Raw genomic sequence first — 15380 nt, 5'->3', positions numbered from 1 at the left:
TGTGTGCTCATTCTATCCAGCCTTCCTCTGGTCTGGGACACAATGAGCGGTGCCGTGTTTCGCAGTGGACGAGGAGCTTTTGTTTGAGCTGGCTCCCGGCCTATTGATCAGCCGTAGCTCCCCTCCTCCTTCCTTGTAAAGTGTGTGTGCATGTGTGTGATCTCTGGAGCTGTGCGATAACAGCAGCAGTTCAGCAAGCCTGGTGAGCGGGCAGCAGACACACACACACACAGAGAGAGAGAAGGTGTCGCCAGCCCTACAAGAGTTGTATACGAAGCTAAAAGTTTGATTTTGGAAAGAGAGAGAAAAAGAGGAAGAAATGAAAAAAGGGAGAAAAAGATAAAAGAGGGGAAAGACAGAGGAAAAAGCAGAGGAGGCACTTAATGTGGAACTCCCGGCTCCTTGTAATTTGCTGTGGGAGAGATGGAGGAGGAGTCAGGGGGAGGGGAATACCCAGCAGGGAGGGAGCAGTAGAGACCAGAGGCCATTCACTCTGACACACACATACACACACACACTCACATGCAAACACACACATGAACACTTTTAGACACACACACATGCAGGCAGTGGATGTGTTGCCACAGGAGAAAGAGAGGGAGAGAGGGAGGCATTCAGAAAGAGAAGAGGAGATCCTCAGCAAAATAAAGTGAAAGAAAGCAAAGGAGAGACCACATCAGCCAGAGGAGTGTGTTTGTGCTCAGGAGAAAACACAGCCTGAGAGGAGTGTATGCTCCTGTGTGTATATTGGAGGAGCGGACTGCACGTTTGCTTCCAGGAGAGAGGATTCACAATGAGTGGGAAAGTTTGGGATTTTTCTTTTTCAGGCTTTGCTGGGAATACTGTTTGGAATATTCTGGAAATGTGACCTGCTGGGGAAGTCCTGTTTTCCTTTAAAACCTGCACCTCGTTTTTTTTTTTGCAAGAAAATAAAAAAAAACTCAGCCTGGTTTACTCTAATTCCTGTTGAAGGGGAGCCAAGCCACAATGCCTACCGGTAAGTAGGTGCTGGTTCTTTTTTCAAATATATTCACTGATGTTTCCCAGCATGATCAAATTATGGAGACTCACGCAAGTTTTTTTTTTCCAGAGATGAAGTGAATCTGTGATGTGGTGGGACTAGATTTTGCTGACAAAGGTGTTGCATGTCTGCAGTCCTCGTCAAACAGGCTTAAATGTAGAATAATATCCTGCTTTCTCTCTGGTCAAACGACGAGGCTGTTTGAATGACCAGAATACAACATCATGTGCTGGCATTACAGAAAAACTGGTTCTTTTCAAGTGGCATCTGGTGAAACTTTAGCAACTTATAAATACAAAGCCTGTTTACTAGCCATTGATGGTTTGGCTGTTTGTCTTAGTGGCTCTTTTGTATGGTGTGTGATATTTTTTCCACAGCTGACAGCACTGTGTGAAGTGACTTTGCAGCGTCTGTCTCTCAGCGGTACAGTTGTATGAACAGCGTCTTCTGGTTGTTTTCTCACCCCTGCTGTTGAATGGAGCATGTTTGCTTTCTCGCAGACGTTGCGGGTTGAATTCCTAATGATGCTGTGATGATTGTGTTCTTGGTTTTCTGCTGTTCTTTCATGAGCCCAGGGTTTTTGTTTGTTTGTTTTACTTTGTTGGAAATCACTTATGTAATTTAAATGCGCACATTGCAGAAAATTTAAAAACGTATTGCGTGATTTTAAGTTTGTGTATATCAAATTTTTTGTGCATTTAAGAAAATAAGACAAAAAAATTGGCCTGTAACTCAATTCTGCTTTTGTGTTTTTTCTATGCCATATCTCTTAAGGCCAGCACATGTGTTAGTGTGTGTTGAGATGCCATTCTGCAGCCTGTGACCCAAATTAGAGCCCTAAGGGCAGCATTTGGGGGTGGCTACAAATGGGGATAGAGAAGAGGAGGGGGGAATAATTACTGTTTAGAGCAAACTCTTTGGTTAAAAGGTGCCGGAGACAATGGACCCCTCGGTCCTCCTCCTCCCACCCTGCTAGCCCAGTCCTCTGGGAGGACATCTGCCCCCTATCCTGAGCACTCACGTGCAAGGAGTTGCAGCCCTGTAGGGGCAGGGATGGGTGGAGGGGAAGGCAGAGTGGGAGGCAGGTCCGTTTGGAGTAATCTGTCTAATATAAAAAACAAATCAATAGTGTCCCAATCTCATGCCTCAGTGTGTGCGTAGCCACAGGACTTACAACTTAAATGACGGACGTGGATGCAGAGAGTCCAGTGGCGAGCTTTTTTTTCTCCGGGCTGAAATCCAGTCGGGTCAGAGAATGAGGCTAGTGTGTCACCCTCAGAGGGAGGCCAAGGGTATGTGCAGCAAGGGTCGTATGAGTGTCCCAAGGGTGGGTGTGAAAGTGTGTGTGTGTGTATGCGTCTGAAAATAGAGAGGTGTAAGTTTGCTGTTTTTCCCACAGAGTCTAAACACCGGTGCTGTCAGCTAAAACTACGACGCACATTCCTTGCTGATGTCTGCAGTGTTAGTGACAAACAGGGAGGCTCTACTAGAGACGAGGCTTTAACTCTCATAAACACAGCCTGAAGATAAGAGGGTGTCAATCTGTCTTAAATGTGTGTATGCGCCAGGGCATGATGGATGTTTAATCGTTTCAGTGTTTTACTTTATTACGAGGAAATGCCATTTGTTGCTAATTAGCCTCCCAGCTGTACGTTTGCTTACTTCAGCCATGTTTGTGAGGCAGTGAAAGCCACAGGAGTCTATTAAGCCACACATCAAGTTAAACTTCTGTCTCTACCAGTCATGACGCGTGTTGAGGTGTGTGAAATACTGTCGGAGCTTGTGCGGCTCATTCTGCGCCAACACAGTAAAGAGGGAATGCTTATTTTCTCCTTTTCTTCCTCTTTTCTTTCTCCATCCATCCTCCTGAAACATCTGCATTATAATGTGTGTCCCCGGCCTGTGCGGCTCTTTGTTTGGTCCAGTGATAAGTTGCTCAGAGGAAATCCCGCCCTCCTGTCTCAAATCTCATCCCTCGCCTCTCTCCGTCTCTCCCACCTCTGCCCTCTCTCCTTGTCTTCCTCTGCTCCTCCGCAGTTGTTTGGCTGCGGTGTGAAATCCTGAGTGACACCTTAAGGTCCTTAGCGTCAGTTGAGATCAAGCCTGCGTCTCTATCAGGAATGGAGAGTGACCTTAAGTGGACGCAGAGGAAGATGTGAGGCCGTAACTAAACGGACAGAGAGGACTTCGGTGCTTCATTGTGCTGCTGTCTCTCTGCTCGGCCCGCAGGCAACAAAAACTATCCAAAGTTTGTATTTGATGGTTTAAAAGGTGAAGGTTTAGGTGCTGACTGAGAGGATTGGTTGGAGATAGAGAGAACTTTGCAGAGTTAAAGTACCACAAAAGGCGGGATTCAAAATGAGACAGAGCGAGTGGGAAATGGAAGAGGGGAGTGGGTGGTGTTTGACCTTTGGCCTTTTCTCTCATCTCTTCTTCCTACTTTCATTCTTTTGGGTCCTCTCCTCCTCATTTCTCACTCTCTCACAGTCACACATGTCCTCTTTTTGCTGTGTTTCCCCATTATGTCTTCTTTTTAAATGAAAGTGTTACCAAGATGCTCCCAAAGTCAAGGCAAGAACAGCTGGGCTATCACTTGCACAAACGCTTCCACGTCCAGCTTGTACTTGCAAAACAACTGTTTATATTATTTTTTGTCCTCGTCATCAAAACGTCCTCTGGATTCAGTTACATTTTCACTGCACTTGAGTGCTGTAGGACTGTGAAGTCAGCAATGGGCTGCATGGCATTGAACTCAGCTGCCATCTGGTAGGGCTGTGGCAGAATAAACAAGAACACACACGGACAAACAAGGTTGATTAAAGGATCTATGAGCTGTACAAAGTGTGTGGTCAAGTCCTGTCTGGTTAACTCAATCCTCTCTGGGACAAAAGCTTCAGACTTTCAGTGCTTGTGATGCTGTCAGTTTGAGTCTCTGACTAGCTGGTAAGCCAACAGTTGAAGACCGATTAAACTGTTCATCTGTGAATGTTGTTATAAGTGTCTTCTTCTTGTCCACATGAGACCAGATATGAAGCCTTTTAGTACCTAATTGTGTTTTGGAGAGTACATATTTGTCACAAAAACATGCTATATTTTGCATATGTGCCAATCATTGCATTTCAAGAGACACAGTTCTGCTCTTTCTTTTCCAAAATGCTATTCTGCCTGTTGTTATTGACAGTTTTTTCTGCTTCCTTAATTGTGTTAACTGTCTGTTAAGCTATTTGAATGCAGATTCTATTTAGCTGAATCTACATTTAGAAGATAACCAGAATATGTCCACAAAATCCTGTTTTCAGGTAACAATTGAGGCAGTTAAAAGGTTTAAAACTCTCCTAGGCATTGAGCACAAGATCAAAAAGTAATGAGACACAGCCCGTTGTGATATCCTCCTTGATGGTCCAGTCAGAAGAGACTCAGTAATCTGAGTGTGAATAGGGAGTGCTATGAACACATGTGCTCCAAATGCAAATGTGAGCCCTGGTGGTCTGTAGCCACATACACAGGCCGGTCAATGTGTATTTTTACATAGTAAAGTATATGCTTGGAGAGGGATGGTCTGAGCCCATAGGAATGTTCTGCGGAGCTCATATGCACACAGCAATCTTGGAGGTACTTTATGATCTACCAAACATATACTGAGCTTGAATGTATAATAGGAATGGCAATGGAATGGAGGCGGTAATGTCGTGAGAATTTGATGTTACTGACTTTAATGAAAAAGGAGTGAGTGAGGAAGTGGAAGCAAGAGTGGAACAGATGGAAAGAAGGAAGATAAACACTTACAGCTAATCAACATGCACCGTTGTCCTGGTCTCTGCTTGCTGATGTCATGTTGTTAATGATTATGTTGATGTGAATTTCATTGATCCTCATAAGATAAATGGCTTGTAGGCTTGGAAATGTTGTGACTACTTGTGGATTGTGCAGCTGATACCTTTGGTTGTGGTTAGTTTTGTTCATGGCAAAATGCATGTGAAGAGGACTGCTCCACTGACATTGCTTCTTACTTACCACAGTAAAGTTATGCGGATTGAAGGTCAATTGGATAATTAAGCAGCTAATGTGACAGCTTCCTTCAATTTGGATCCCCCGGTTCTTTCTTTTGCCCCAGCAGTAGCAACACAGTTAGCAATAGGTACACTAAAGGTTCATTAAAGGCTTAAAGGAAGTAGATATTAATGTAAAACTCACTACCCAACGAGTTAAAGCCAATTTTTACTTTCCACATTCGAGCTGACTACATGGACTGTGCACCCAGATGCAGGCACCCAAAGTAGCCGAGGTAGAACTACATGCAAGTCTGTGCGGTCTGTATCAGTGTGTCTGCCCCTTTCAATGGTCACTGCAGTCATTCCTCCTCTCTAAACTGACCCTGATCCGTTGTCTGCCTTGCATGGCACAGTCCCCACTCTCTGCACAAATGCCTTTCAAAGTTCAGCCAAATCTAATGTGAGCCTTTGGAGCTAGTGGGTATTTTCCAAAGTTGGTCTTTTCAGTACGAAATCCCCTCTTTGATTTTCCCGGGGCTGTGTTTTATTACTGAGGGATACTCCCTTGCTGTAGGCTTTGCTGTTGGAACCGGCATCGTAGACATTGTCAGTTTATTACGCTTGTTTTCAACCCAATGATTAGAGACACCACACAACTCAAAATAAACACAGGGAATTTTTTTCTGTATCCAATATCTACATATGACATCTCACTTTGAAATATTTTCTAAACTTGTCTACATAGGATGTTCACATACCCATTACAAAATACTCACAGAGCTGTTTGAGCTACTTGTGAGGATCATCAGGGCCGTGAAGAGGTGAGGGTGCTCACAGCTGTTTGCTGACCACTCCAGAGTAAGGAGTACTTCAGATGACCATAAAGTGTGCGACTGAAGTGGTCGGGTTAAGTGTAGCATGAGTCATTAAACCTGGCTGGACAGGTAGCGAGGCCGACTGCATCGATGGGGGGAAGTCAGCAGCTCTGACACAGTGTCTCATCTTTATTAGTTAACTGGGCAGTTCAAGTGTCTTTTGCTTTCATTATTCAGGCAGTATAAGAGGTATAATGTATCTCTTGACCCCCCCCCCCCCCCCCCATTTGACACACAACAATCTCACCCCAAGGTCCATTTAGTGCCTGTTCTGGAGCTTTTAAGTGTATCACAGCAGATGGAAAAACAGCTGAGCAACTTAACCCTAACCCTTCCAGAGATTGTTGTTTCCTATTGCAAGATCACTGCATTTGACTGTAAAACCTCAGCTCTGAAAATGCTTCAATTCAAAAGTGTAAAATGTAAAATATGTTTTCCAGATAAGCTGCTGAATAAGCACCACAGTCTGTGAAAGTTGTTGAGTATTAAAGTGTTTGTACTTAAGATGGTTTTATAATTTTTCTCCTATTTATTAATGGTCAAAATGAACAAAAACGTTCACACATATTTTTTATAATCTAAAAATGAATCTGAAGAGTTGTGTTTACTTTTTAGAACCACCACACTCTCCCAAGAGTACAACACCACATTTGCCTGCCAGTGTTTTGCACCTTCTGGGTACATTGTCTGCTCAGTCTTCAGTCTGGTTCCTCCTGGTTCTCACTGTTTGCCTTCCAGACAGGCCTGATGTCCTACATATTAAACTTGGCTGAACAGAGAAGCGCCCCAGCTCTTTGTCTTTTTCAACTAAAATGAAAGCCAGAGATTGAAGCCAGGTTGTTCAGGCACTCGCTGAATCACTCCCTCTCTAGTCTGGCAGGAAATGCTGCCCTCACACACTATCCTAATCCCCCCATGCACGGACGTGCAACACGCAAACACACACACACACACACACACACACACACACAGAGGAGAAACAGTCCCAACCTGCATGTTTAGGACTATAATTAGAGATCATTTACAAGGATCAGGTTGAACATAATCTGGACAGGAGGTAACTAAAGCTTGGCCATCTTTGCTCTCTGTCTGTGTGTGTGTTGAGGAGGGGATGGTGCTGGTTGTCTGCATGTTCGTGTGTGTACAAGAGCCAGTTCACCCAGGAAACGGTCAGGGTGTGCCCCAAACATGAGGCTTGAAGGTGGGAAGGAGGGGCTGGGCAAACACAAGATGGAGCAATCTCTCTCTGTGATGTTTGGGTTTCACTGCAAACGGAAACACATGGATTCTCTCCATGTATTTGCTCTCCTTGTATGTGTGTGTGTGTGTGTGTGTGTGCATGTGTGCGTGTGTCTGTCTGTGTGTGCAGGTTGCAGGTGTGCACACTCTGCCTGCCCATATCTAGCCGCAATAGCTGGTGTGAGGACCATTAAGTTATTAGCTCAGTTAGTGTTATCTTTTGAGTGATAAACGAAATGCATTTTGTGTGAAATATACACACACACCACAGATTTACATACATCGCCTGCTGTGATAAGGAAGCATATATCATAGATTTGTCAAATGGTCAGTTACCTATTAATGTCATGGTATGCAATATAACATAACCCTTTGTGCATTGTCTTCGGTAACTTGAAAGCAGTGTGTTGCTTATCGAAAAGCCAAGGCTGCTGGTTTATGTGTGTGGTTGTTTTCACCCACTAGATTCTTTCTCCTTTCTGATCTGTAATTGTTAAAAAGTGGGTCAGGCCTGGGAGTGCAAACATTTGGATGGACACACACACACACGGTAAATCAGTTCCAAACTTGTCTGAGGAAAATACAGTTTCATGCCACTTCAGTTTTTGGACGCTCCAATTCCTTCCTGCTTTTCTTGGCACGGCAGCGCAGCAAAATTAAAACTAGAGAAAGCCGTGATTCAGCGCATCAGACTCTCCCCTTCACAGTTGTTTTTGAGAGGTGGATTTCAAAACACTCAAGTTCTCCTCCTAGGAACAATGTAACGAGGAATTCACTTCATTTCATACTGCTGTGAAAAACTTGCATGATGGTTCAGTGAAGCGGGACAGACTTGACTCACCTGCTATAGGTGATTTTTGGCTCAATATTTGTTATATTGTCAATGGATTAAATCAGCATCTTTGAAACGTATCAATCGTAGTGACAAACAATGCAAGGAATTATCACCTAACTTTGCTGTTTTGCTGAGCATTTGTACCTGGTTTAGCTGATGGTTTTGGTTGGCCTACAAACTCCTCATCAACCTTGTTTCCAGACGCAGCAGGGAACTGTTTTCAGTGATGAACAGTGTGATGAACTTACTGTGTGCTCCATGCCCAGCAACAAACAAAGCACAGACAACGTTAACAACTAGCTAGTGAAGAAAAATGAGCAATTACCCGCTAAGAAGCCAGATATTTCTTTCTGGAGTTGATGAAGAACGGAATCAATGAGCAGATTCAATATTATACTTAAAAGAATAATTCAATATTTTGGGAAATATGCTCGTTCACATGTCAATCTAAGCTTTTGTAAATGCAGACCCAGCCTGAGCAGGAACCTGTAGGTTCAGTTTCTTAACTCGGTATTAGTCTTGGCTGCCAGAATCGAACCTGTGATCTTTTTTCAGTCACAGACCAGTCTAACAAGCATGCCTGCTGCTAAAGTGCCCTCAAAAGAGGTGTCACCATAGCAAAAAGACCTTCAAGGTACCTATTTGAAAGATGAGCAAGTGGTATTCTTTGTGCTTGTTCCCAGTTTCACGTTTCATGTTTTTGAACGTGAGTCTGTGATCTTTGATGCTTTGAAGTGAGACGGGTTTAGGCTGAGCCGGTGCTGCTGGCAGCGAGAGAGCGACGCTGTCCTATAGGGCGCTGGATCTCAGTGTTGCCACAACACCCGAGCTGCGGGGTCACTGGCGTATCGAGCTTTGATGATAAAGACCAGTGTCAAACTGCCAATGAGCCAGTAAGAGGCTCTTGCATGTTAACCTTCCCTCGCTTGTTTGTTGTGTTTATTCGCTCTTCTCGTCAAAGCTGGCCTTCCCTTGAAGCAAAACCTTGGAAAACATTTAGGGAAACTTGGAACGCTTCTGTGTGATGCGCTGCTTGTGTGGTTTCACTTTGCTGGCCTGGCTGTGGGGCCCTGGGAGTTGGTAATCATATCTTCACGGATCTCTCCACAGACACAAGGTTGTGAGCCAGTTTGGCACCGGCTGGATGCAAAGTAGACTCCTGTAGTTGCGCACACACAAACTTGTCCCTCCTCCATGGAAATAGGGCTCTCATTCATTGCTTCAGAGCAGAGTGTTCTCAGTATTACACTTAATCTTGTTATTTAACTCGATCTCTTTCTCTGATTTACTGCAAAAATGGTCATTTACCACTTAGGAAACAGAAATGTGTGATTTCTAATTTATTTGTCTGTTTTTCTGTGTGTGTTCTCCCTCACTGTTCAGCTCCATGCATATGTAAAATGTTTCTTCGGGTGGAACTGAGGCCAATTCTGGGAGGGCTAGTGCTCTACGTATGGCGGGTGGTCAGTCAGCTTGTGGTCAGCTGGAATGTCAGGAATTGGGATGCTGAACAGATAGAGCCTGTAAGAATATGAAAGTGGTATTGTAAGTGTTAGAAGTAACATACAGTGAGTCTTTTTACCGCTTAGTTTCAGAGAGGGAAATACAGCCAGTGCTTGTCGAATGTGTGAATTTAATTTGAATTTTAACAGCTCAGTGTGAGACTCTCCAGCATCAGTGAATCATTAGTGCAAAACAGTTGACCTGATTTGACTCATATGACTGACATCACATTTTACATTTTGTGCCAGATTTCGTGCATTTTCCTTGATAGCTCAAAATATATCTAGGTTTTCTTGATCTCACGAGGAAGAAAACTGATATTTTCATTCAAAGAGGCCCAAAACAAATAGCAACATCATTGTGATTGGCAGCAACAACATGTATTGGATATGCAACCATTTATTTAGAAAGACCAGGACAGCAATTCTGCTGACACATATTGGAGTGATGTGTGATATGGTTTGTCTAGACCGTGGTCTTGTTTGTTAGCAGTAATAGTAACTGGGCATCATGATTAATATGACAACCATATATTTAAAAACGCAATAGGCAGAGCCATTGCTTAGGGCACATTCACACCAACAATAACACTGCAGCACCAGGGGCTGGGCATGTTGTTACAGGTCAGTACAGACAGTAGAGGAAATACAGACCAGGAAGTCCAGTTTGCAAATATATTGCACACCAAAACACAATACAGCTATTTATGTAACTTTGAGCCCAGACTGTGTAACTCTGGAGCAGGCAATACTTGCCATGGTCACCTCTGTGTTTGCAGTTGACACTGCACTGGACAACTTGAACCATGAACAGCTTCTTTGCTTTACACCATGTTATGGTGGATCAGTTTGCATTTTGTTTCATTGGAATAAATGGGGAAGCTAGTGTGTGTATGTCTTGGTCTGAATAGACGTTTAAATATCAAGCATGACCTTGAAATTCAAGAAGTAGAATTTAAACACTATTGACTTTGAATCTCTTTTGTTCTCTGATTTCCTCTCCAGACGATTACAACTACCTGCCTGATGTGTTGCCTCCTCTTCCAGAAGTCCCGGACTCCGGTTCAGTCCTGAGCTCCGTTGACATACCGGCCCGCTGCCTCCGCAACCCGGCCTACCGTCACACCTCTTCACGCTACTGCTCCGCACTCAGCATGGACTCATCACCCGACAGCGTCGAAAGGCCGATCAGCTACAGCTCCACCTCTTCCTCCGCTTCCTCCCGGGACAGTCACTGTTCGCTGGGCAGCCGCTCCACCCTTGTTCCTGCCCCTCACTGTAACCCTGTGACCTCAGATCAGGACTCTGGGGCCATCAGGTTGGAACTGGTCCCAGCCCGGCAGCTGGGATGCCGTGAGGAAGATGACAGAAATGATGGAGGGATGGACTCAGGGAGGGGACATGGGAGACAGGGCAGTGGACAGACTCTGACAGAACATTCAGAGCCCAAGCGGGGCCCCGATGGAGGAGAGCGGACAGGTCAGGTGCAAGGACCCAGGACATATGTGGACCGGGTGGTGCAGGAGATACTGGACACAGAAAGAACCTACGTCCAGGATCTGCGTAGCATTGTAGAGGTGAGGAGCACTCAACCACAATAACATGTTAACTAAACACAACCTGGCTAAGAAATTAGAAGCAGACGGATCCTACATTTGGGCAAGACTTCAAATGTAGAGCGAGGCCTTGAACAAATTTGTGGTTTTGCCGATTATATCAGCTCCAAATGTGACCTCTCAGGACATGTGTGTGAAATTAAAACATTTAATGAGAAATAGTCCTGATTTGTTCCAGAATACTTAACTTATGTTAACAACGTTGACTTTGTTTAACAGTTAAACAGTGGTAGAAGAAAGTACCAAATCAGCAGTGTAAAAATAATCCATTATACAGTGACAAACTAATTCAGTATAATTCAAAGAGATAAAAACAAACATCAGAGTAAAGTCTGAAAAAATAAAAATAATTTTGTGTAGCATGAATATATCTTTTCATACTATTCCTTTCTGTTAATAATCTGTCAACCTGAGACCCCCAGGTTAAGAACCATTGTACTAAGTCAGTATATAGAGGCAGAAAATGGAATAGAAGACTTTTAAACCTTTCCCATCTTTCTCGGGCAAAAAATAAACAGATTGAACTAAAATATTTCCCTGCTGACCCAGTTGAGGTCAGCAATCAGACAGTCATAAATTTAGTCAAGTGCTCGACCTTGGTCTTTTCAGGAGGAATATGGGGCTTTAAATCACCAGATAACACACATCCTTAGGGTCTTTGTGGCTTTTCCTCCCACACGTGACACACACAGCTCGTTGCCTGCTGGGAACCTCCAATACAATAAGGTCACCTGCGCTCGCAGGCGGGGTTTGGCTGAGTTACACGACACCGGTGCCTTTGTGCTGCAGGCACAGGCACATATTGAAAACTTTAGACATTTTTAAGCACACACACAATACTGTACGCACATACTCGGATAAACACACTCTTTTTGTGAGGTTGGCTTTGAACTGCAAGGATACACATTGCCTGTAGTCAGTGCTTTAGTGGCTTTGTTAAATATTGGGTGTAGTGGTTTGTATCAAAGGTTGTTCTCCTTTCTCCTTTTCTCCTCTTTGTTTCTCTATTCAGCTTTTTTTGGATCTCCGTGAAACCTAAAATGAATATCGTCTGTGCTCAAATGTGGCGCCCATATGTGATGTGTGTTTTGCATTTACATCCTGCAGCGTAATCTGAATCGATTGGGTGTGAATGGACTAAATGTGTGTGTGGAAATTGTTGTATTTTGCATGTATGTATTACCATGCATGTGTTGGAGCTTTGCCCACCTTTTCCTATATCCTCCCTCTTAACAGTGCTTCCTATCCCAGTCAAGGCTGTTGGCTCATGGGCCTGTGTATGTGTGTGTGTGCTGTTATTTGGGGTTAAAAACGTTCATTCAGAGAATAGCTATTGTCAAAAAAGCAGGAAACTCATATTCCCAAAAGAAGGGATAAGTAAGGTCAGCAAGGTTTAGGGTTTGTGGTTTTGGCCTGTCACCCCCGATCGGTGCCCCTCCCTCTCCTGTGCCTCCTTCCTTTCCTCCCCTCCTCAGGACATGGAGGTGAAGAAAATGGGAGAGAGACAGAAAGGTAGGTGGAGGGATTTTGCACTGAGATAACAATGTCCAAAGTAGGTTAGGGAGACACTGAACAGAGCTTAGGAGCTGTACTTAATAACCCTCTGCTGCCTCTACAGACCACCTATTGCCATTAGAGAGGCAGACCACCCAGCCCTGAAAGACCACACTCATACTTATTTGGCAGGACAGCTAATTCTTCACCACAACTTTGGAAAAGAGACGTGCATTTAGCCTTTCTTCACCTCTTCAATGACAGTTCCAGTGAGTGCACAGAGGATGGATTGCACTGATTGTATCTGTGTGAATAGAGCTTTTAACATGACAGTGTACCTATAACGTGGACAGACGCTGGACAGCACCAGCACAGCAGCGATTCATTTGTTATCAGTCTTTTATGAGCTGGTCCTGGAACCCCCATTTCAGTAATCCCTTTGCCCATGCTGTTTCCTGCAAGGGAAGAGGGTGTGACAGCCTTAGCACAAATATTTACCCAGACTCCCCTGGGCTCACCTGTGTTTCATCTGTCAGCAGTGGTCTCCACACACACACACACACACACACACACTCGTTCTCTGCCTGCCTGCGTGTGAAATGTATGTGTAGATTGAGATTACTCACAGTACACGTGTAGATATCACATGATTCATCGTGTAGTGCAAGAATGAAAGCATTTCTGCAGTGGCCCTGAAAGCTCAATGCACTGCGACTCAAGAAGGCGTGTGCGAATAGACTGAAGTGTAAAAACATTAGAAAATGAAGAAAAGATCTTCACCACTTTGGTGTTTGTTAGTTTGGAGTGATCCCCCCTGCTTGGCAATGATCAGTGTGTGTAATGAGGCCAATCCATTATCCTCAAACAAGCTCAAAGACAAAGCTCTTATCTTTCTTTCCCTCCTCCTTCTCTATTTTCCCCCTTTTTTCCGTTCTGAGACTTAGAACGCATCACCAGGCCATTTGAAGTAGACCAGGAATTTGGAAATAAACTAGGAACATCACTTGGACTGCAGAAACATTCAAAGCAATGAGATTTGCTCTCAGCATTGTCTTGAGGAATGACTTCCTACTTGCGGTTCAGGATGAGGGATATGTTTGGTGTGTAGGAAAAGAGTGTGTACTTGAGGAGGTTAATGGTTAACACGAGAAAGTATCAAGTTTGTACATGTTATGTCTGATGCTTAGCAGGGAGCGTACCTTTAGGTGTGTGTGTGTGTGTGTGGGTCTGAACGCTGCCCATTGTCAAGCTCAGTCAGGCTTTGGCTGAGTGTGATGAGTGAATGGGTCAGGCCAGGTCAGATCTGTGACCCCGTGGCTAATAAAGCATCACATTACACATTACCTCTGATAGTCAACAAAATTTAAACATGACCCTTTGACCCCTTTGACCCCCGACATAACCGCCAACCTGCCTGTTAGTCTTATTGTGGAGCTCAAATCTTCAAAACCAAGATCTTGCCTTGCTCTTCCAAGATGGCTGCCATTCACTCTATAGTTTGAATGAACTCTCTAGTCTTTGTTTTAGCTGAGATCATTTAGTCCCTTTCTCCTTTTACATCTTTCTTTGCCTAACCAAACACAATTTGGTGTACTGCTCAGGCTCAGCTATTACAATAATAATGATGATAATGGCTAAATACATAAAACATTACCAGGAACAGAAACCACCACAGAAATCAGGCAAACAGAGACTCTCTTTCTCTCCTCTTTGGTCTCTTAAAAACACACAAATGCTATGTGTGTACTGAAGTGATCTGTGGGTGTGTGTTTGTGCATGTTCAGGGGAGCTTTTTAACTTTTTTGTTGTTGTAATGTCTGTCCTGCCCAGTTGCAGGTTGTGGCCTGGTTTGGAAATCGTTACTGTGGTGCCACCAAGGCGCTCCTTCCCTCTCAACCCACACCCACACCCGTTCTTCAAACCGTGTAACTGTGTTTTGGGATTCAAGTTGGCAACTAGAAGCATCTGTCAGGGAGACAGTCAGGAAAGAGACGCTTTGCAGGGAAGAGGAGAGACAGATGCAGAGACGTTAATGTCTCCTGTATGTCGTCAGATTTTTATTGACTGGAGACTGATAATATGCTATAAAGTGCAAACAACATACACAACAAAATAATGGTACCTAGAGGGGATGATGGGCAACAGAAATTGCCAGCAACTTGCAGCTGTAGATCTGATAGCCGTCTGGTTTTACTACTTTACTGATCTCACATTAGTAGAGTTGCAGAATATCCAACAAGCGTATTCAGCATGCTTCCTGCAAGGACAGAAGAAGCTGGCGTGCATAAGAGCGGTCAGTAGCTCTACTACTGGCTACTGGTCTATCTGTTCTCTCTCCACCTCTCGCTTTCTACCCGCAGGGCAGACAGAGAACCGAGGCTGGTGTTTAATTACCCAGGGTCGTATCAGCACTCCTCACTAACGGCAGTGATGGACGCAGTGATAAGAGCCGGGGAGTAAAATCCTCTTGATTAGACTGATACCTGTTTTTCAACAGGGAGCCGTGTTAAACCTGTGCTTCCCAGCACTCGTCTGACTCTGGGATAAACCAGATAACCTGTGTTACTGAGCTGTTAACACAAAACATCATTACAGGCATCAGCCAGCGCGTAACACGAATGGGCTGCCGTTATCTGAGTTGCTACTGGCTCTGACAGTTACACAGATGTTTAATTTTGTCTCTCCCACTCTGAATCTAATTAAAACTGAAATCATAAACATTTTAGTTTGTGTTTTTTGATGAGGAGGATGAGTTTTTATTTTCATAAATTGCTGGGTGATACAATCCAAATAAATGAAAGTATGC

At 44.1% G+C, this 15380-nt stretch overlaps 1 protein-coding gene across 1 annotated transcript in view; it reads left to right on the top strand.

Moving 5' to 3' along the window:
- Positions 1-961: 961 nt before the first annotated feature.
- LOC139218235 (pleckstrin homology domain-containing family G member 1) overlaps positions 962-15380 on the top strand; it is a 31380-nt gene continuing 16961 nt past the window's right edge. The window contains exons 1-2 of the mRNA XM_070849796.1: positions 962-997; positions 10470-11041. Coding sequence (XP_070705897.1) covers positions 988-997; positions 10470-11041 — 582 coding nt within the window. The 5' untranslated portion in view covers positions 962-987. The remainder of the gene's footprint in view (positions 998-10469; positions 11042-15380) is intronic.

The sequence above is a fragment of the Pempheris klunzingeri genome, chromosome 18, assembly GCF_042242105.1.
Source record: "Pempheris klunzingeri isolate RE-2024b chromosome 18, fPemKlu1.hap1, whole genome shotgun sequence".
Taxonomy (NCBI): domain Eukaryota; kingdom Metazoa; phylum Chordata; class Actinopteri; order Acropomatiformes; family Pempheridae; genus Pempheris; species Pempheris klunzingeri.
Note: the sequence above shows the minus strand (reverse complement) of the source record. Positions and strands in the feature narration are given on the sequence as shown.